The following is a 23533-nucleotide window of genomic DNA, read 5'->3' as shown; positions in this document are numbered from 1 at the left end:
ATTTCACCTAAATAACATGTCTAATTGGCATAATTGTATCAGAGAAAGATCTTGTTGATTGGTCATATTAGACAAAAAGCATGTTTAGTTTCTTATAGTGCCCAGCCCAGGCAGCAAGCTTAGCCATTATAATTCGTTGGTTGGTGCCTTAGTTCTTGAAGCGTTCCATTGGGATAGTCCCTAAAATCCATTCACCCCACGAGTTTGATGGGAGCTACAGCAGGAAAATAGAAAATGTAAGATTATAGACCTGTTTACGCCGTTTAGGTCCATTCTGTAACGAGGCAGTAACAAAACGAGTGACCATCATTTGCCAATGTCTTCAAAAAAAATCGTGTCCCTCTTAGCAGAATTAAAGTTTATTAGCCTATTTATGATAGTATGTTTAAGGTTTAGGTCGACCTGAAGGTAGGCTACCGACCATTATTTAAATGAGTAACTATGACAACTGAGTCCTGATTGGCCACCCAGGCACAGGAATTAAAGGAGACCGTCACCCAATCTGAATACGGACGTGCCTCGCGCCAGCACAGCCGGGCACAGTGATGCGAAAAGTGTCCACGTGAGGTGAGCGGAGGCGAAGAAGTGGAACCTAAAAACAAAAGATGACAGAATAATAAAAGAAAGTGCTATTTACAACAACAACAAAATAATAACTTTGCTACAGCCCCATGCAACATATTCTCTACAGCGGGGAAGAACAGGCTTTTCAGGTGACCATTTTTACGCAGCCCGTCAATGAACAGGAATAGGTGCTTTTTAAATTCACCTTTCTATCTTCTGGATTCCGGATTGTGACAAGTGCCAGGACAGGACAGGGGCGTCCAGAACCAGAAGTACAGAAGAGGAACTTCGGGGAGTGTTCACCTATAGCCTGCCTTTAAACGGTAGGGGATAGGGTCTTCTCACCGCCCACCCACCTGACGGAACATTCGCGTCTGCTTTGTCCCAAACCCCGGAGCCAAGACGTTGCTGCGCAGAGAGCCGTGTGGCCCCAGACCCAGCACCGGAGCCCGCGTGGGAAGGTCGGCCCTCGGTGTCCTCCAGACAGGCGGGATGATGGTCCACTGCGCCGGGTGCGACAGGCCCATCCTGGACCGGTTCCTGCTTAACGTGTTGGACCAAGCCTGGCACGCCAAATGCGTCCAGTGCTGCGAGTGCAACTGTAATCTGACAGAGAAGTGCTTCTCCCGGGATGGGAAGCTCTATTGTAAAATTGACTTTTTCAGGTAAGGATTCAGATTGGGGATTCAGACGTAAAAGCAGGGCTTGCCAAAAACTCAGTAAGGAGAATTATAATCATCCTGCTTCTGAAGATTGTCATTCTGGATTTTGTTTTCTTGTTTTTTGTTCGTCAGTGGATTTGTTTCAAATCAAATGCTGAAATGGGATTTCATGACACAATGCTAAAAATAGCTCTCGTTTAAGCGTCACTCACATAATTAACCAGATATTATTATGTAGGCCTACACATTGTTTTGTGGAAATGGATATGGTTTACCAAGGCCTATTTCACAGGATGTATTTCACCTATAAGCGAGATAGCATACATATAAGTTACTTGAAATGTTTAAGAATGTCACTTCAAAATAATAATATTTATAGTCAATAGAAGTAATATTGCAGCCATGGCACATTGGCATCTTGGCATTTAGTGTCACATTGGTTTTGCAACAAAAATCATATAATTATTAGGCCAATAAATTAATCATAGTTATAGGTTCATTTTGAATACCACAACAATATTTAGCATTTTGACAGAACCATATAATAATTATCACTCTTTGTCCGCATGACGTGTGTGTTTTTAAAGAAACAAAGTGTGTTTTCTGACAATACGAAGCATTAACTTAGTTAATAATTGTTATTATGACACCAATAATATCACTTGTATTTATAAATTCATATTATGGGAATATTCTGAATATTATGTGGGCTTGAATATTCACACTTCTCTTAATCCATTCATGCAGACATGACAGTTTAAATCTATTTCTAAATCAGCTACATTTTCCTCAAACCCGTACTCTCTGTTTCCACTTTTGTTTGTTCCAATATATTTTAAAACCTCTCCATTAGGCCTACACCATCCGCTCAGTTCTTCAACGTGTTCCATGTAATTCAGTGATAAGTATAGGCCCTTGTTTGTAGCATCAGAGCAATTATTTATGTGTCAGCTTTTTCCCGTCTCCCCAAACTAATTGTTTAATGACATGTAAGGCCCAGTGTTTAAGCCTTTGTGATGGCATTGTTGCCCCCAAACGACCTTGACCATCATATTAGCCAGCTCCCATCAAGCAGTGGATTTAAATGGCCCAACCATTAGCCAGGAGAAACAGTAATCACCCAAATGTGGCCATTTGTTGTGTAAGTAGAGCGGTGGCCTGCACTCGCCGCACCGGAGGAGGCTGGGCCCGGGCGGTGCATGTAAAAGGCTACAGTGGAGCGATACTATTGCAAATGGATCGAGAGAGAGAGATTCCGTAGACTACATTAGTGTTCAAATAAAGGGGGCTTGCCTGAACCGCTCGTTCAGTCGTGCCCTCGTGCAACCGCTTTCCAAAATCCAAAACAACAGCCCCCCACTCACACCCTCAAACACACACTATCTCCAATACTCGTATTATAATTGAAATATTTTCAATTCCTGCATTTTTTTTCGTCCTGGAGGCGACTCCATATTGATGAGAGAGAGATTACCAAATCAGCATGAGGCGCATGACGAGGTTTCTGGCTCGTGATGAGGTGGATTAGGCCTATTTATTTCACATCCGAGAGAGAAACACAAAATAAGGCTTCCCATTCTCCATCACTTTATGTAGGCCTACATTAGCATACCTTTTCTTCCAATGCTACACAGGCATTTTCAAGCATTTACCTTGTCGAGTTATCCCTGGAAATGTTGAGACGTTGAATTATGCTATTGTATTCGTCTGTCTATCTAAATAATAAAAGTCTATCCACCAAGGTTTTTGCATGTGAAGAGGGTGAATGTGGATTAACAGAGATTTTCACGGTAAAAGGGTCCTATTCGGTTTAATCCTCGGATATCTCCGTGGTCACATTGTGCTGACTGTCACTAATGCGTTAGCGTGGGTTTATTAATATAACAACTCCATAAAAAATTTGAAAATTAATGTTTTTCTATTCAATGTTGAAAATCTGTCTAGCGCACATTGTAGGCTATTTCGTATCAAGTAGGATGTTAGATTTGAACGAAAATTAGTTCGAAATAGGCTCCCCTTTCTTCAATTATGGCAAAGATGTAATAGCCTGCTATAAAACAAATATATTAAGTATGTTATTTATTATTTATTAAGATGATGTTATTGTTACTACTATTGTTATTATTAGGCATTTTATTATTATTATTAAAGGCTATCTGTTGTCATTGTTGAAACAGGCCTTGTTATGTAAAATCTATTTAAAACAGATTTTGTTAGATTTCGTGGTTGCAATTTTAAATTTAGGCTACTCACAAAAACATCTGCATTGCCCACAGTTGCATAATTCACTATAGGCCTATAATTTTCCTTTCTTTATTAAGACTCACGCAGGTTGAACGCCGTCTACTTATTTACTTAAGTTAAAACTGTACAATTTCCCGCTCAAATTCAGGATGTTGTTTACTATTTTAGTCTCAGAGTGATTTTACATCAACATGCTTGTTGTCTCTGTCCTCTCGCTTTCTTTTCAGGAGGTTTGGGACGAAGTGCGCAGGATGCCTCCAAGGCATCTCTCCCAGTGATCTGGTGCGCAAGGCGCGCAGCAAGGTGTTCCATCTCAACTGCTTCACGTGCATGGTGTGCAACAAGCAGCTGTCCACGGGCGAGGAACTCTATGTCATTGACGAAAATAAATTTGTTTGTAAAGAAGACTACCTGAGCTCAGGGGCGATCAAGGAAGTCAACTTGAATTCAGGTAATTATTGTTAAAGGCCCAGTGCAGTCAAAAACGTGATTTCCTGTGTTCCACACTATGCAGTTGGAATACTATGAACTTGTGAAAAAGATTATTATGCCCATTTAGTGGAAGAGCTGTTTGAAAATGCATTTCAGCCTGTTTTGGTGGGATGGAGTTTTGGACTGCCTGGTGACATCACCAGGTGGTAAATGACTTAATAGACCAATAAGAAAGAGAGTTCCAAACCTCTCTGCCAATAACAGCTATTTTTCAATTGTCTCCTCCCCACTCAGACCACTCTCAGACATTCCTAGCGAAATTCTTGCTTGAGAATAATAGCTAAGAAGCTATTTTTTTTTCTTTTTTTTTTTACCATTTTAATTGAAAACAATCACAGTAAGGTACCTGCTTGTTACCCAGAGATGATTTGATTTTGAGATAAAACCTTTAAGGGTTTCAATAGTGAGTCTTGTTATATTACTACATGGATACAAACATAGCAATGTTCTGTTGGTCATGGAAAATGTCTATAGGCCCACCGATGTCTGAAAACAAGGGACCGTTTTTCTTTGTTGATTTACTGATTGTTTCAACGTGGGATCTCACGTTACCATACACTGGTACACATCCAATCAAACCAAAACCATAGACTGCTTATGGTGGAGAATTAAACGACTTGTTCATGATATGAAACGCCACTACTGCTTGGATGTATTTGTTGGCATCCTGAAATGGGATAGGCCTATATCACATATTTACAAATCCCACTGCAAACTAAAATGTATGAATTCGAAAACCTATTATGTTACTCTGCACCTTAAAAAAAAAGAAGTATCCAGAGGCATAACCTATATAGCCACCGGCCGCCGTAGCGGAGTTGAGTCTACACACCACCGTCAGGAAATTCAGAACCATGGACAAGGCGGGTGTCTGAACGTCAGCTCTGGCTCTGCATGATTTAGGGTAGGCTGTCGCCTGCGTCCAATCTCACCGCTGTTGAAGTAGTCTTATATATGGATACATATTTTTTTTTCTATTCTGTTTGATTCTATTATCTACTTTCCTATTTTAGCTGCAGTGTCGTATAGCGCCTAACGTCACATGGTCAAACATAGGCCTATATGGAGAATTCGTCTGCAAGTGACTTCTCCTCCAATTATCTCAAAACAAATATCTCTAAAATGTAATTATTTAAAGACGTTGATATTGATAAGAGATTACGCCTATATGTTGGGTGTTTGGAACCAAAATTGATAGGCCTAAATCAACAACAACAACTGTCGGAAAAGCGTACTGTGTTCGAGGAGTTGTCAGGCTCCCATCACTGGCACTCGATTTTGTCTTTAGATCAACAAGGTGACGGATAACATGTGTATCATCGAAAGACGTGACATTGATTTGAACCCCTCGTTGCGTGTCTGTTGCTTCAAATATGAACAACATATGACTACTGACATTCTTGCTGGCTCAATGGGCCGCATATAGAGCATGTGTAGCCTAGTGTTTGATGATGTTCCCCAACAAAGCATCTCCGGGTCGCTGAATGCATCTGACCATATAGCTGAGGCTTATCAATGCTATAATTTCCTGTTTGATACATTTCTCAAACAGCCATCCCCTCGGACAATGACATGCTGTTATCGTGCGACGCAGCGGGTCCTTGGGGATCCGCTGGATAGGCAGCCTAGCTCCCTTTTTTTGTTTCACGTTACATGCATAATTTCTATTTCCATATGTCGATCCGCTTCAGGTCACACGCGGGCAGGGTTGAGTTAAGTTGGTTACACCTGTTTTATTTGTGACTAGATTTAAACGGGTAAATCCAGGCATTTAGACTGTTTCATATGGACTTGGTAAAGTGTATTTTTTTTATTTAAAAGGCACTCAAAGGGCTTCCATAGGCTATTTGTATTTTGTGAGGCGTCATTGTTCCACGTATTCTGGTTTATTTCTGATTAGACAGACTACAGAATTAATCTAGCAGCACACAGAAGGCCTCATGATATCTCCGATTGAGACCTTTCCATTCTCTCTCGTTCCCCAGTGTCATCCTGCACAGACAGAAGTTTATCGCCGGACCTCCAGGACCCGATGCAGGACGACACAAAAGAGACGGACAATTCCACATGCTCAGATAAGGACACGAACAATAACGAGAATGAGGAGCAGAGTTCGGGTACGAAGCGGCGAGGTCCGCGAACCACCATCAAAGCCAAGCAGCTGGAAACGCTGAAGGCTGCCTTCGTGGCCACGCCGAAACCCACCCGACACATCCGGGAACAGTTGGCCCAGGAGACGGGACTCAACATGCGGGTTATACAGGTAGAAGACTGTTATATACTTCACTTGAGACTATACATTTTTGGTTGATAAAGAGCCTGGTTTTTATTTGGCCACGTTGGAATTTCTACTCCCATATGGAATAGAATAGATGCTCTGGGTAGATCTGTTGATTTCCCAGGTCCAGTGGAGAAAACGTTATGTGTTTTTTTCTATTTGTGTTTGTTGAGCACCGCTAGGTTTTGATAGACTACTGGTGTTGTAAGCAACGTCTGCTGTCTTTGACATTCTTGATGAATTAGAATAGATTGGATTTTAATTTTCCCTGAAATTAGAGCGAGATTTAATTGAAGACTTAATTGACAAAGTGAGAGTGAGAAGAAAAAATGTCACAACAGGTTACTATGAGGTTATTATCTAGTCCACATCCCTAAAACTATGTGTAAAATGAAATAGGCCTATAACTGACCTACCTTTCTATGGAGGGAAAAACATATTTGGAATCAAATATGAGAAAAATGCCTTTTAATGAAAACGTTGAAAACAAGACACATTCAAATGAAATGCTGATTGACAAATCCATAGGATCGTCATAAGATCAAGTCGAGAGTTATTGAACACCCCTCCCCGGGAAATAGGAATGGGGTCTATGAAACCACAATATTCATTCCAGATGTTTATAGCTTTTGTGATATTTTTGTAATATTTAGCTACACTATCATGCGATAAAATAACATAATTGAGATTGCTATTTCTTTAAAATATGTTTTTAGTAATCACACATTGGCAATTGGTGTCACGGCTGTCGTAAGAACGGGACCAAGGCGCAGCGGATGTTGAGTTCCACATATTGAATTCAAAGAGAAACTTAAACAAAACAAAATATATCAATAAACGAACAACTAAACGTGACTACGTGGTGCACATGCACAAACACAAAACAATATCCCACAAATGCAGGTGGGGAAAAAGCCTACCTAAATATGATCCCCAATTAGAGGCAACGATTACCAGCTGCCTCTAATTGGGAAACACACAAACCACCAACCTAGAAATCTATAAACTAGATAACCCCCCATAGTCACGCTCTGATCTAAACACCATAGAGAACCGAGGGCTCTCTATGGTCAGGGCGTGACAGTACCCCCCCCCCCCCCCCCCCCTGGACTGGGCACCGGCGCAGAGGAAGGCTCCGGCCATGGAGCGGGACTGGACGCCGTGCCTGGACTGGGCAACGGCGCAGAGGAAGGCTCCTGCCATGGAGCGGGACTGGACGCCGTGCCTGGACTGGGCACCGGCGCAGAGGAAGGCTCCGGCCATGGAGCGGGACTGGACGCCGTGCCTGGACTGGGCAACGGCGCAGAGGAAGGCTCCTGCCATGGAGCGGGACTGGACGCCGTGCCTGGACTGGGCACCGGCGCAGAGGAAGGCTCCTGCCATGGAGCGGGACTGGACGCCGTGCCTGGACTGGGCACCGGCGCAGAGGAAGGCTCCGGCCTTGGAGCGGGACTGGACGCCGTGCCTGGACTGGGCACCGGCGCAGAGGAAGGCTCCTGCCATGGAGCGGGACTGGACGCCGTGCCTGGACTGGGCAACGGCGCAGAGGAAGGCTCTGGCCTTGGAGCGGGACTGGACGCCGTGCCTGGACTGGGCACCGGCGCAGAGGAAGGCTCTGGCCTTGGAGCGGGACTGGACGCCGTGCCTGGACTGGGCACCGGCGCTGAAGAAGGCCATGGAGCAGGACTGGACATCGGTGCAGAGGAAGACTCCCGCCCTGGAACAGGACTGGACGCCTTGCCTGGAAGCTCCGGGCCATTGACCGTCGCTGGAGGTTCCGGACCGTTGACCGTCGCTGGAGGTTCCGGACCGCTAGGCTATCTATCTTCTATTGTATATTGACTCCTGTTTGATAGTTTTGGTTCTTTAAAACAACACAGCAATTATGATTTGATTAATATGAATGAAAGATGGAAGACGTTTGTTTTTTAATAATATGACAGGAATATTATATTTTCTGTTGATTTCTTATTTCTTCTTAAAGAAAGTATAATAACCAGATGGCATGCACTGTCAAAAGTGGGACAAGAGCCTTTGTATAAAAGACATAGGCAATCCAGTATGTAGATATTTAAATATGTATCTGTAGCCATAGGCATTTAAATGTTGGAAATATCATGCACTGTTAATGGTTTTAACAGCTAATAATTTAGCAACAGTGTTATTACAAAAAAAGCCCACAGCATTGCACAGAAATACTGTGAACAGGTGATACAGGAAGGTGTTATAGAGATATAGTAAAACAGTTTATTAACATCCTAACCAAGACAATGGAGACGTTTTAGGGAGCAGTAGTTCAGTTCAGTCAAAGAAGTGAAAATACTCCTTTATTTTCAATAAGGATTTTTCACTTCCTGAATTGACTGAAATGAAAACTGAATTGACCTCTGTTAGGGAGAGCTGATGTGAGATCATGATCACTGTGAGTGAGAGGGACATAACATTACTGTTTACGTCCTAGAAGTGGAAATGTGGAATTTATCATCACTGCTGCCCAACACACTCAGGTCTCCAGGCTTTTAGTCTTAACCTCTATAATTCTCTGCTCTTTGTGACACACATACGCACACGCATGAACAAACTCATGCACAGACACACTCTCAAGCACGCACGCACACTCACACACTCTCTCTCTCTCTCTCTCTCTCTCTCTCTCTCTCGCTCTCTCTCTCTCTCTCTCTCTCTCTCTCTCTCTCTCTCTCTCTCTCTCTCTCTCTCTCTCTCTCTGTCGGTGTCTGGGTTCAGACTGTGTTAGGGTGATTAGCACCGTCTCTGCCAGCTGAGATGTGGCTTTTTGTGCGCTTACAGTAATTATCACTGATTTCCCAGATTTACATATCGTACACCCCCCTCGCTCCTCTCTGTCCTCACTCATTTACTGCCAGACAGTCTCCTCTCTTCTCCTCTCCTCTTAGACCAGGCCATGCGTAGTGTAGCATAGCACCTTCCCAGTTTCATGTCTCCACAACACTGAATCGATCCCATTCATCTCTGATTAGCAACAACATAATGCACTGTGATACATAAAACCAAGATGGTGGCCAGTTTCATGGCCATCATCTCCCCCCTCATTTGCTGTGTAGTAACTGCCGATGCACCCTGAGCAGGGAGCCCTCTGGTGTGTGTGTGTGTGGTAATCCCTAAGAAATGCTCTCTCAAGGGGAGTGAAAGCATTTCCATAAAAATGTACCCAACAGTTAGACAATTGTTCTCAGTAGGCAGGTGTCGTCTTTGCTGGGAAAAACATGGAGAGGAATGCCTAAGTGGTTTTTAGGTGTTTTTGTGTGTGTTTTGTTTGTTAATCTTCAATGCAGTGGGATAGCTGGTGTTAACATGCATTATTATGCAGTGCCGATGCAGAGGCACAACAAGAAATGGGTTATGTTTTTAGAATGCGAAGCTCCATATGTTGGACATTTTTACATTTTTCTCTTCTCCTTTGTTCCTGTACAAATACTTTATTTGACTCCAGTGATGACTGTGTTTCATTTCTCTGCTTCCTAAGTTGTGTTGGGTTGAGGCCTGCTGAGTTGTGTTGTTGTAATAAGGCCTGCTGAGTTGTGTTGTATTGAGGCCTGCTGAGCTGTGTTGTTGTATTGAGGCCTGCTGAGTTGTGTTGTTGTATTGAGGCCTGCTGAGTTGTGTTGCTGCATTGAGGGAGGCCTGCTGAGTTGTGTTGTTGTATTGAGGGCTGCTGAGTTATTGTATTGAGGCCTGCTAAGTTGTGATGTTGCATTGAGGCCTGCTGAGTTGTGTTTTTGTATTGAGGCCTGCTGAGTTGTGTTGTTTGATTGAGTCCTGCTGAGTTGTGTTGTTGTATTGAGGCCTGCTGAGCTGTTGTATTGAGGCCTGCTGAGTTGTGATGCTGCATTGAGGCCTGCTCAGTTGTGTTGTTGTATTGAGTCCTGCTGAGTTGTGTTGTTGTATTGAGGCCTGCTGAGCTGTTGTATTGAGGCCTGCTGAGTTGTGATGCTGCATTGAGGCCTGCTCAGTTGTGTTGTTGTATTGAAGCCAGTAGAGTTGTGTTGTTGTATTGAGGCCTGCTGAGTTGTGTTGTATTAAGGCCTGCTGAGTTGTGTTGTATTTAGGCCTGCCTAAGTTGTGTTGTTGTATTTAGGCCTGCTAAGTTGTGTTGTTGTATTGAAGCAGGTGGAGTTGTGTTGTTTGATTGAGGCCTGCTGAGTTGTGTTGTTGTAATAAGGCCTGCTGAGTTGTGGTGTTGTATTGAGTCCTGCTGAGTTGTGTTATTGTATTGAGGCCTGCTGAGTTGTGTTGTTGTATTGAGGCCTGCTGAGTTGTGTTGTTGTATTTAGGCCTGCTGAGTTGTGTTGTATTGAGGCCTGCTGAGTTGTGTTGTTTGATTGAGGACTGCTGTGTTGTGTTGTTTGATTGAGGACTGCTGTGTTGTGTTGCATTGAGGCCTGCTGAGTTGTGTTTTTGTATTGAGGCCTGCTGAGTTGTGTTGTATTGAGGCCTGCTGAGTTGTGTTTTTGTATTGAGGCCTGCTGAGTTGTGTTTTTGTATTGAGGCCTGCTGAGTTGTGTTTTTGTATTGAGGCCTGCTGAATTGTGTTGTATTGAGGCCTGCTGAATTGTGTTGTATTGAGGCCTGCTGAGTTGTGTTTTTGTATTGAGGCCTGCTGAGTTGTGTTGTATTGAGGCCTGCTGAGTTGTGTTTTTGTATTGAGGCCTGCTGAATTGTGTTGTATTGAGGCCTGCTGAATTGTGTTGTATTGAGGCCTGCTGAGTTGTGTTTTTGTATTGAGGCCTGCTGAGTTGTGTTGTATTGAGGCCTGCTGAGTTGTGTTTTTGTATTGAGGCCTGCTGAGTTGTGTTTTTGTATTGAGGCCTGCTGAGTTGTGTTTTTGTATTGAGGCCTGCTGAATTGTGTTGTATTGAGGCCTGCTGAGTTGTGTTGTTGTACAGTGACCTGCTGAGTTGTGTTGTTGTACAGTGACCTGCTGAATTGTGTTGTATTGAGGCCTGCTGAGTTGTGTTGTTGTACAGTGACCTGCTGAGTTGTGTTGTTGTACAGTGACCTGCTGAGTTGTGTTGTTGTACAGTGACCTGCTGAGTTGTGTTGTTGTACAGTGACCTGCTGAGTTGTGTTGTTGTACAGTGACCTGCTGAGTTGTGTTGTTGTACAGTGACCTGCTGAGTTGTGTTGTTGTACAGTGACCTGCTGAGTTGTGTTGTTGTACAGTGACCTGCTGAGTTGTGTTGTTGTACAGTGACCTGCTGAGTTGTGTTGTTGTACAGTGACCTGCTGAGTTGTGTTGTTGTACAGTGACCTGCTGAGTTGTGTTGTTGTACAGTGACCTGCTGAGTTGTGTTGTTGTACAGTGACCTGCTGAGTTGTGTTGTTGTACAGTGACCTGCTGAGTTGTGTTGTTGTACAGTGACCTGCTGAGTTGTGTTGTTGTACAGTGACCTGCTGAGTTGTGTTGTTGTACAGTGACCTGCTGAGTTGTGTTGTTGTACAGTGACCTGCTGAGTTGTGTTGTTGTACAGTGACCTGCTGAGTTGTGTTGTTGTACAGTGACCTGCTGAGTTGTGTTGTTGTACAGTGACCTGCTGAGTTGTGTTGTTGTACAGTGACCTGCTGAGTTGTGTTGTTGTACAGTGACCTGCTGAGTTGTGTTGTTGTACAGTGACCTGCTGAGTTGTGTTGTTGTACAGTGGCCTGCTGAGTTGTGTTGTTGTACAGTGGCCTGCTGAGTTGTGTTGTTGTACAGTGACCTGCTGAGTTGTGTTGTTGTACAGTGACCTGCTGAGTTGTGTTGTTGTACAGTGACCTGCTGAGGCACATGGAGAGAACCTATAGAAAATAGTGTGTGTGTTGTGTTTCTTTGTGTTATTGACTTTTATTTTATTGGATCATTTAAAAATATACTGACCGCCATATCACTGATTACTAAACAGCTCCAGTGTGATTTCTGGGTGTTTGTTGGTGGCTGTGGCTCTTTAACACCTGGATCCTTGTTGGAACTGAACCTACACTCTCACTCACATCCATATTCCTTAACGAGGAGAGGCTGAACATTTTACTTTTAGGCACTTTTTAAAATTGTATTTATTTATTTCACCTTTATTTAACCAGCTGGCCAGTTGAGAACAAGTTCTCATTTACAACTGCGACCTGGCCAAGATAAATCAAAGCAAAGCAGTGCAACAAAAACAACAACACAGAGTTACACATGGGATAAACAAAAGTACAGTCAATAACACAATAGAAAAATCTGTATAAAGTGTGTTGCAAATGAAGTAAGGAGGTCAGGCAATAAATAGGCCATAGTGGCGAAGTAATTACAATTTAGCAATTTACACTGGAGTGATATATGTGCAGATGAGGATGTGCAAGTAGAAATACTGGTGTGCAAAAGAGCAGAAAAACAAAAACAAATATGGGGATGAGGTAGGTAGTTGGTTGGATGGGCTATTTACAGATGGGCTGTGTACAGCTGCAGCGATCGGTAAGCTGCTCTGACAGCTGATGCTTAAAGTTAGTGAGGTAGATATAAGTCTCCAACTTCAGTCGTTTTTGCAATTCGTTCCAGTCATTGGCAGCAGAGAACTGGAAGGAAAGGCGGCCAAAGCAGGTGTTAGATTTGGGGATGACCAGTGAAATATACCTGCTGGAGCGCGTGCTACAGGTGGGTGTTGCTATGGTGACCAGTGAGCTGAGATAAGGCAGAGCTTTACCTAGCAAAGACTAATAGATGACCTGGAGCCAGTGGGTTTGGCGATGAATATGTAGCGAGGACCAGCCAACGAGAGCATACAGGTCGCAGTGGTGGGTAGTATATGGGGCTTTGGTGACAAAACAGATGGCACTGTGATAGACTGCATCCGATTTTCTGAGTAGAGTGTTGGAGGCTATTTTGTAAATGACATCGCCGAAGTCAGGGATCGGTAGGATGGTCAGTTTTACGAGGGTATGTTTGGCAGCATGAGTGAAGGAGGCTTTGTTTGCGAAATAGGAAGCCGATTCTAGATTTAATTTTGGATTGGAGATGCTTAATGTGAGTCTGTAAGGAGAGTTTACAGTCTAACCAGACACCTAGGTATTTGTAGTTGTCCACATATTCTAAGTCAGAACCGTCCAGAGTAGTGATGCTAGACGGGCGGGCAGGTGTGGGCAGCGATGGGTGGAAGAGCATGCATTTCATTTTACTATCATTTAAGAGCAGTTGGAGGCCACGGAAGGAGAGTTGGAGGCTACACATTTTCATCATGTGTCTGGGTTGGACAGTGTCCATGTTTGTTAGTTTACCTCCACTGCCTCCATCCCACTTTGTCCCTATTCCTCCCATTTCTCCAGTAATCTAACTTTTATCTAAGTGGAGCCCTTTATTTCTATAGGTGATGTGCCTGAGAAAAGCTATTTTCTGGATATTAATCTATTTGCTGTGTTGACACCGGTCTCAAGACAGCAAACAAAACAAAAAACTATCATTGCAGAACGTACATAAAATTAGCAATGCTACAGAATTAGAATTCCCGTATGAGAATAACAAGCATAGTTAAATAGCACTCCAAGTCTGTGGAAGGGACAATGTACAAATGGACAAAACAATGAAGGTCTGAAATGAAGGTGGATTTAATTTGATGGTGATTTGATTTGATGATGATAGGAGTGGGCCTTGTCATTTAACTTCCTTGTCATTTAACTTCCTTGTCATTTAACTACCTTGTCATTTTAACTATCTTGTATGTAGTTTTTAATTTGTTTTTAATTCTCTGCAAAGTGTGTTGTAACGCTAATGTGAAATGGATTATGAATACATCTGGTGAGGATTACTGTCCATTGTAGACAAGTAATGGACTAGAAATAAAGTTAGATTTGATTCAATTTTGATTACGACATTCTGTGTGCTTGACACGCTTGTCTAAAATGCAGTATAAATCAAGTTTGTTCATTCCGTGAAAATGAAAATGATCTAAACTCAAAGAAAAATAGTTTAACTTAATTTGATCTGATAACAATCTTTGATCTTTATCTTGGTCCTAGTTGTGCAACTCTTTCCTCTCCGTCCTCATAGTTGTGATGTCATTTGATAACTCACTGTCTCTTCCTCTGTTCTCATAGTTTTTGATAACTCACTGTCTCTTCCTCTGTTCTCATAGTTGTGATGTCATTTGATAACTCCCTGTCTCTTCCTCTCCGTTCTCATAGTTGTGATGTCATTTGATAACTCCCTGTCTCTTCCTATCCGTTCTCATAGTTGTGATGTCATTTGATAACTCCCTGTCTCTTCCTCTCCGTTCTCATAGTTGTGATGTCATTTGATAACTCCCTGTCTCTTCCTCTCTATCCTCATAGTTGTGATGTCATTTGACAACTCACTGTCTCTTCCTCTCTATCCTCATAGTTGTGATGTCATTTAATAACTCCCTGTCTCTTCCTCTCCGTTCTCATAGTTGTGATGTCATTTGATAACTCCCTGTCTCTTCCTCTCCGTTCTCATAGTTGTGATGTCATTTGATAACTCCCTGTCTCTTCCTCTCTATCCTCATAGTTGTGATGTCATTTGATAACTCCCTGTCTCTTCCTCTCTATCCTCATAGTTGTGATGTCATTTGATAACTCCCTGTCTCTTCCTCTCCGTTCTCATAGTTGTGATGTCATTTGATAACTCCCTGTCTCTTCCTCTCCGTTCTCATAGTTGTGATGTCATTTGACAACTCACTGTCTCTTCCTCTCTATCCTCATAGTTGTGATGTCATTTGATAACTCCCTGTCTCTTCCTCTCCGTTCTCATAGTTGTGATGTCATTTGATAACTCCCTGTCTCTTCCTCTCCGTTCTCATAGTTGTGATGTCATTTGACAACTCACTGTCTCTTCCTCTCTATCCTCATAGTTGTGATGTCATTTGATAACTCCCTGCCTCTTCCTCTCCGTTCTCATAGTTGTGATGTCATTTGATAACTCCCTGTCTCTTCCTCTCTATCCTCATAGTTGTGATGTCATTTGATAACTCACTGTCTCTTCCTCTCTATCCTCATAGTTGTGATGTCATTTGATAACTCACTGTCTCTTCCTCTCCGTTCTCATAGTTGTGATGTCATTTGATAACTCCCTGTCTCTTCCTCTCTATCCTCATAGTTGTGATGTCATTTGACAACTCACTGTCTCTTCCTCTCTATCCTCATAGTTGTGATGTCATTTAATAACTCCCTGTCTCTTCCTCTCCGTTCTCATAGTTGTGATGTCATTTGATAACTCCCTGTCTCTTCCTCTCCGTTCTCATAGTTGTGATGTCATTTGATAACTCCCTGTCTCTTCCTCTCCGTTCTCATAGTTGTGATGTCATTTGACAACTCACTGTCTCTTCTTCTCTATCCTCATAGTTGTGATGTCATTTGATAACTCCCTGTCTCTTCCTCTCCGTTCTCATAGTTGTGATGTCATTTGATAACTCCCTGTCTCTTCCTCTCCGTTCTCATAGTTGTGATGTCATTTGACAACTCACTGTCTCTTCCTCTCTATCCTCATAGTTGTGATGTCATTTGATAACTCCCTGTCTCTTCCTCTCCGTTCTCATAGTTGTGATGTCATTTGATAACTCCCTGTCTCTTCCTCTCTATCCTCATAGTTGTGATGTCATTTGATAACTCACTGTCTCTTCCTCTCCGTTCTCATAGTTGTGATGTCATTTGATAACTCCCTGTCTCTTCCTCTCTATCCTCATAGTTGTGATGTCATTTGATAACTCACTGTTTCTTCCTCTCTATCCTCATAGTTGTGATGTCATTTGATAACTCACTGTCTCTTCCTCTCCGTTCTCATAGTTGTGATGTCATTTGATAACTCCCTGTCTCTTCCTCTCCGTTCTCATAGTTGTGATGTCATTTGACAACTCACTGTCTCTTCCTCTCTATCCTCATAGTTGTGATGTCATTTGATAACTCCCTGTCTCTTCCTCTCCGTTCTCATAGTTGTGATGTCATTTGATAACTCCCTGTCTCTTCCTCTCTATCCTCATAGTTGTGATGTCATTTGATAACTCACTGTCTCTTCCTCTCTATCCTCATAGTTGTGATGTCATTTGATAACTCACTGTCTCTTCCTCTCCGTTCTCATAGTTGTGATGTCATTTGATAACTCCCTGTCTCTTCCTCTCTATCCTCATAGTTGTGATGTCATTTGATAACTCACTGTTTCTTCCTCTCTATCCTCATAGTTGTGATGTCATTTGATAACTCACTGTCTCTTCCTCTCCGTTCTCATAGTTGTGATGTCATTTGATAACTCCCTGTCTCTTCCTCTCCGTTCTCATAGTTGTGATGTCATTTGACAACTCACTGTCTCTTCCTCTCTATCCTCATAGTTGTGATGTCATTTGATAACTCACTGTCTCTTCCTCTCCGTTCTCATAGTTGTGATGTCATTTGATAACTCACTGTCTCTTCCTCTCCGTTCTCATAGTTGTGATGTCATTTGATAACTCCCTGTCTCTTCCTCTCCGTTCTCATAGTTGTGATGTCATTTGATAACTCCCTGTCTCTTCCTCTCTATCCTCATAGTTGTGATGTCATTTGATAACTCACTGTCTCTTCCTCTCCGTTCTCATAGTTGTGATGTCATTTGATAACTCCCTGTCTCTTCCTCTCCGTTCTCATAGTTGTGATGTCATTTGACAACTCACTGTCTCTTCCTCTCTATCCTCATAGTTGTGATGTCATTTGATAACTCCCTGTCTCTTCCTCTCCGTTCTCATAGTTGTGATGTCATTTGATAACTCCCTGTCTCTTCCTCTCCGTTCTCATAGTTGTGATGTCATTTGACAACTCACTGTCTCTTCCTCTCTATCCTCATAGTTGTGATGTCATTTGATAACTCCCTGTCTCTTCCTCTCCGTTCTCATAGTTGTGATGTCATTTGATAACTCCCTGTCTCTTCCTCTCTATCCTCATAGTTGTGATGTCATTTGATAACTCACTGTCTCTTCCTCTCTATCCTCATAGTTGTGATGTCATTTGATAACTCACTGTCTCTTCCTCTCCGTTCTCATAGTTGTGATGTCATTTGATAACTCCCTGTCTCTTCCTCTCCGTTCTCATAGTTGTGATGTCATTTGATAACTCCCTGTCTCTTCCTCTCCGTTCTCATAGTTGTGATGTCATTTGATAACTCCCTGTCTCTTCCTCTCTATCCTCATAGTTGTGATGTCATTTGATAACTCACTGTTTCTTCCTCTCTATCCTCATAGTTGTGATGTCATTTGATAACTCACTGTCTCTTCCTCTCCGTTCTCATAGTTGTGATGTCATTTGATAACTCCCTGTCTCTTCCTCTCCGTTCTCATAGTTGTGATGTCATTTGACAACTCACTGTCTCTTCCTCTCTATCCTCATAGTTGTGATGTCATTTGATAACTCACTGTCTCTTCCTCTCCGTTCTCATAGTTGTGATGTCATTTGATAACTCACTGTCTCTTCCTCTCCGTTCTCATAGTTGTGATGTCATTTGATAACTCCCTGTCTCTTCCTCTCCGTTCTCATAGTTGTGATGTCATTTGATAACTCCCTGTCTCTTCCTCTCTATCCTCATAATTGTGATGTCATTTGATAACTCACTGTCTCTTCCTCTCCGTTCTCATAGTTGTGATGTCATTTGATAACTCCCTGTCTCTTCCTCTCTATCCTCATAGTTGTGATGTCATTTGATAACTCACTGTTTCTTCCTCGCCGTCCTCATAGTTGTGATGTCATTTGATAACTCACTACCTCTTCCACTCCATACTCTAGGTGTGGTTCCAGAACCGTCGGTCTAAGGAGCGGAGGATGAAGCAGCTGAGTGCTCTGGGAGCCCGGCGGCACGCCTTCTTCAGAGGGCCCCGGAGGATGAGGTCCATGGGTGGACGACTGGAGGACCCAGACATACTGGGGCCTGGGGCCTACGGATACTACACAGGTAAAATACACTCCCTGTTTGAGTGGTAAAATACACTCACTGTTCATTGTATTACATCAGACATTATGAATCTGTCGGTTTGGTCTGCGCGTTGAGTAAGAATGACACCACCTGTTGGAAGACAATGCTCACTGTTAGCTTACAAGTGATCCTTGGTGAAGATTTTAGTGATACACAACACACATTACCCCCGACATGGTTTTCGTCAGGAATGCCATTGCCCACCTCTGTGCTGTCCAGCTCCGTCTAAACTGTGGGGTGACAAGGGTGTCGAATGCTCATCAAGTGACCTACTGGAACAATGTAGAGGATTCTGAAATCTAGAAGTGAAAAAGAATGTTAAAATTAAGGCAGAGCATTTCGGAATGGGCTGAAGGGAACAATCATAGAATGATTAAAAACAAGAGCATTTGTTAGTTAATTGTCAGTACAAAGCTGAATTATTAGATTTTTTAATTGAACCTTTATTTAATTAGACAAGTCAGTTAAGAACAAATTCTTATTTAAAATGATAGCCTACCGGGCTATCAGTGGGGTGGGAGTGGGTTAACTGCCTAGTTCAGAACGACAGATGTTTACCTTGGCAGCTCTGGGATTCAATCCGGCAACCTTTCAGTTACTGGTCCCATGCTCTAACCACTAGGCTCCCTGCCTGCTGAAGAGAGATGTGTCTGAGGAATGAGTCTTATACTGCAGGGGTTCCCAAACTTTTTCACTCAGGCCCCCCTTCCAGCATTGGGGGACATCCCGCTCCCCTCCTGCGCACGAGAGCACCATGTATATATCTCTGGGCACAAGCACTGTTCATGACACAAACTGTTCACACCCCTCTTCTTGGTGGAGAGAAAATGTTGCAGGTTTAAAACTTCTTTCCTGTAATTCTACAAATCTTGTCATGGGGTGCAGATACATGTTTTCAGTTTTAAAGCACATTTTCATGCCATTCTATACATTTTGCCATGTCTAATGCGTATTCATGTGACATTTGAGTGACTGAAACATTACAACAACATCTATGGGTTAAAAAAACCTAGCTAAACAACATTAGCTGACATGGCTGACAAGTTATAAATATCTCTCTAAGGTCTGCAATGACTAACATGACAAGAGGAACTGATGATGCACTACCCAATTTTGAAATGTCACCTTGTAAAAAGCTGGACTGAGTTCCTTAAAAAATAAAATATAAACAGTATATATATAGTATATATCATTATCTATATATACTGTATATAATAATAATAATAATAATAATAATAATAATAATAATAATAATTGGGGGGGAACCCGCACTCCCCCTGCCGACCCCTCACGTCCCCCACAGTTTGGGAACCACTGCTATACTGGAACAGAGCAGCGTCCGTCCACTGTAATTACAAGGGAGCCTTGAAGGATGGAACAGGGAGGGCGGGAAGGGAGATGGGAGGAAGGGAAGAGGACAAAACCTTTATCCCTAGCTCCTAGCTCCTAGCTCCTAGCTCCTTGCTCCCTCCATTCTCAGCATCCCTCTTTTCACGCCCTTTTGTGCCTTGGTGGAGCAGTGGCATCTGTATTAGCAGCACTACTCCCTCCATCCCTCTGGTCTTCTACTGCTGCTGCTGTGTGTGTGTGTGTGTGTGTGTGTGTGTGTGTGTGTGTGTGTGTGTGTGTGTGTGTGTGTGTGTGTGTGTGTGTGTGTGTGTGTGTGTGTGTGTGTGTGTGTGTGTGTGTGTGTGTGTTATTCTAACACCTCTCTCTCTCTGCCCCTCCCCCCTTTCTTCCCACGGCTGCTCCAGGTTCAGCTTGATTCTCAAGGTCTGATGTAGCTAGCAGGGTTCTGTTTGTGGGACTCAATAATTAGCTTGTTTATTCAGTTTGGAGAAAAAAACAGGGTCATCATTGCATTGCTAGTGGATTTATTCTTCCCCTCATTATCACAGTTTGTAACATAAGGTGTTATGTCAGCGTGCTGCTGATGTCGTAATGTAAAGGAGAAACATTTCTCTGTCTTGTTAGAAACAAAGCATGAAATGAAATGCTGACTACATTTAACTGATCTTGACATAACGTGTGTGTGTGTGTGTGTGTGTGTGTGTGTGTGTGTGTGTGTGTGTGTGTGTGTGTGTGTGTGTGTGTGTGTGTGTGTGTGTGTGCTAGATTGATGATTTAAGTTGGATTAGGTAGTAAAAACAACATCATATACTATACAGTACAAGACATCCATATATTTGATGTTTTTTGGTTAATTATTTGAGCTCCTTCCCTCTGTAATACTGACATAAAGAATACCCACTAAAAGATAAAGAGTATGGTGCCTAACTGAAATGTAGAGCGTGTGATTTTAATTTCCTTTTTAAAGTTTAGTCGCTTTGAATAAGAAAATAAGAAAAATTCTAAAGTCAACTCACAAAAGGATGAGTGGAAGCACTCAAAATCTTGGAAATATAGGAGGAAAAAATAAATTTTTTAAGTGCGTTTTCACTTTAACAGAAAGAGTGAACCAAACCATTCCCTAACCCATTTCGTCCCTTCACCTAGTACCAGGGTGAATTTAAGAAGTTTAGGCGTGTTTTGCACTTTTACTTTTCAGCTATACCAGTGAACTAAACCGCTCCCTTCCCCTCCTTGAAATGTTATAATGTAACTTAGGCTACTAAATAATGCAATTATTTACAAAATCTTGAATCTTGATGTAGGTCCATTTTTAAAAGGCTGTGAGATTCAATGTCAGTGATTTTGAATGTTGCTATATCAATTGCTTCATCTGTGTGCTGCACAATGAATTTCCTCATTAGATGATTTGTTTTCTAATCAAATCGTCTCTCCCCTTACAGAGTACCAGGGCGACTACTACGGAGGGGGAAACTATGAATTCTTCCCCCACGGCCCTCCCTCCTCTCAGGCTCAGTCTCCAGCAGAATCCCCCTACATCCATGGAGGGGCCATGGAGGGCTCTGTGTCAGCCCACCACCCCTCTGACGACCAGAGGTTCACGGACATGATCTCCCACGCAGATACCCCCAGCCCAGAGCCCGGCCTGCCCAGCTCCCTGCATCCTGTCCCTGGTGAGGCATACGGAGGGGGGCCCAGCCCACCATTCTCCCTGGCTAGTAACTCCAGCTACAGCGCCCCCATGTCCCACCCTGGACAGGAGATGGGAGAGACCACCGTCTGGTAGACTAGAGCCTGGGTCTGGGTCTGGGAAAGGGATGAGGGTTTCGTTGGGGGGAGGGTGAACTTCCCATTTTCGATTCAATCAACACGGGAGATGAATTTGAAGACATTATTAATAAGTAGTTATGAATTAAAAATGGCGTTTATGTATTTGTTAATGGGGATTTTTCTATTCACGGATTGGTATTTTTGAATTGACTTGCTGAATTGATGGAGTTGAAATGGAATTGTTCCCCCTGACTCTTATCCTTCACGTGAAGGACTGAGGATGGATGATGGGGTGGCTTTGCTGGACATATCTGAACTTTGTTGTACTATTCGCTGCCCTGTTCAGCCCCGTTAGTAGAAATACACTCCCACCCACCTCTGGGACAAATGAACTGGGATTGGAGGAAGAAAGACGCTTCAGCGGTTCCTCTTGCCCCCGTATCACCCCCCCGTATCACCCCCCCGTATCACCCCCCCGTATCCCCCCCCCCCCCCCCGTATCACCCCCCGTATCACCCCCCCCCCCCGTATCACCACCCCCCGTATCACCCCCCCTCACCACCCCTCACCCCTCCCCACCACCCCTAAGCCCCCCCCCCCCCCCCCCCCCCCCCCCCCCCCCTCACCGCCCCTCCCCGCCACCCTGAGAAGCGATCTAGGTATCCATTGATGGAGACTAAGGACACTTGATAAGGACACTTGATATTGCAGAGAGAGATAAAGAAAGAATACAAGCCAAAAGGGACGATTTATGTATTTTATTTTTTGGTTTCAAAACTGTCTTGGTTTTTTATTCTAGCCTACTGTTTCTTAAAGTCACAGTGTTGTAGGCCTAACTGGTCAGTTCCTCTTCTGCATAACAGATGTTTTACTGGTACACCAGTCTCCTATTGTAATATTGCTTCCAATACAATGCTCAAATACAGACAAATACACTTGTTCAGTGTTTTAACTGTTTCTAAGCACAACCACCTTTGATTTTAGCTTCAACACCAACGAGATAAACCCTTCAGGGGGCTGTAGTGCAGAGCAGATATCTGCTTGATGACAGAGATGACAACAGTCAGTTTAGTGTGAAGGCAGGAGAGTCATTTGCGGTAGCCAGATAAACATGTTAGATACCAAAGACATTCTCATTGACAACATTTATGTGATCCCTTTGATAGCTTTTGAACAACTCTACTGCAGCTTTCATAAAGGCCCATAGTGACATATATGAATTATTCTGGAATTCTATACAATATACACGCACATACATTCCTCACCATTTTGAGCATCAATTCTAGTGAGGTGTTCCTGATAGATGGTCTCACTGTTCTCGTATAGGATCTCTATATGGTTATTCAGAACACACACATGCATAAGCCGCGCATACACACACACCCACACCCACCCCTCTCTAATCAAGGCCCCCTCCACACACATATCCCTCACGCCCATCCAGGCACCCCTGTCAGTCCCTATTTTTTCCTCTCCTCCTCTCCTTCTCCACTTCTCCTGATCTTCCCTTTGTTAGTGTCCCTTTAAAAAAAGCATGTTTTAATGGAAATGATTTTCAAAAGAACATTGAAGCCATAATGGAGAACGTCCTTCAGCAGCTGAGGTCTCCTTCTTCAATAGACAGAAAACTAAAGGAGGAGCCAGACAACATCTGTGACTTGCTACCCGTCTGTCTGCCTGGCAGCCTGGTAACCATCGCCACCTAGTGGTTAGATAAGACAACTAAAGAGAAGGCTTTCCATCAGCCGTGTGTCAAATCAAATCAAATTGTATTTGTCACATGCGCTGAATACAACAGGTGTAGACCTTACAGTGAAATGCTTGCTTACAAGCCCTTAACTAACAATGCAATTTTAAGAAAATAGAGTTTTAAAAATATTTTCGAAATAAACTAAAGTAAAACATAAAAAATAAAGAAAGTAACACAATAAAAGAACAATAATGAGGCTATATACAGGGGGTACCGGTATTGAGTCAATGTGCGGGGGTACAGGTTAGTCGAGGAATATGTGTGATGTGTGTGTGCCTTAGGACTAGGCTTCAGGGGCGTCCCTGATATTTAGGCATGCAGGGACACGCAGACACACACACAGACACACACACAGACACACACAGACAACACACACACACACACCCACACACATCCAAAATGAAGGACGACAAATTAGCCAAAAAATGACAAGTACACTGTCTTAGGAAAGCGACAATGAAAATACCAATGCATACTATCTGTTC

At 43.0% G+C, this 23533-nt stretch overlaps 1 protein-coding gene across 1 annotated transcript; it reads left to right on the top strand.

Annotated features, from left to right (window-relative positions):
- Positions 1-1056: 1056 nt before the first annotated feature.
- LOC120044257 (LIM/homeobox protein Lhx5-like) lies at positions 1057-21314 on the top strand. Its single transcript, XM_038988863.1, has 5 exons — positions 1057-1229; positions 3698-3921; positions 5948-6225; positions 17992-18157; positions 20971-21314. The coding sequence occupies exons 1-5, from the start codon at positions 1057-1059 to the stop codon at positions 21312-21314; spliced, it is 1185 nt and encodes a 394-aa protein (XP_038844791.1).
- Positions 21315-23533: the final 2219 nt, after the last annotated feature.

Source organism: Salvelinus namaycush, chromosome 3 (genome assembly GCF_016432855.1).
Source record: "Salvelinus namaycush isolate Seneca chromosome 3, SaNama_1.0, whole genome shotgun sequence".
NCBI classification, from domain to species: Eukaryota; Metazoa; Chordata; class Actinopteri; order Salmoniformes; family Salmonidae; genus Salvelinus; species Salvelinus namaycush.
This window is presented reverse-complemented; position numbering and strand designations above follow the sequence as displayed.

Excerpts from the sequence above, each read along its gene's own strand:
- LOC120044257 (XM_038988863.1), top strand. The coding sequence starts at position 1,057 with ATGATGGTCCACTGCGCCGGGTGCGACAGGCCCATCCTGGACCGGTTC. Across the intron at positions 1,230-3,697 it reads TGTAAAATTGACTTTTTCAG|GAGGTTTGGGACGAAGTGCG; the intron begins GTAAGGATTCAG and ends CTTTCTTTTCAG. Across the intron at positions 6,226-17,991 it reads TCAACATGCGGGTTATACAG|GTGTGGTTCCAGAACCGTCG; the intron begins GTAGAAGACTGT and ends TCCATACTCTAG.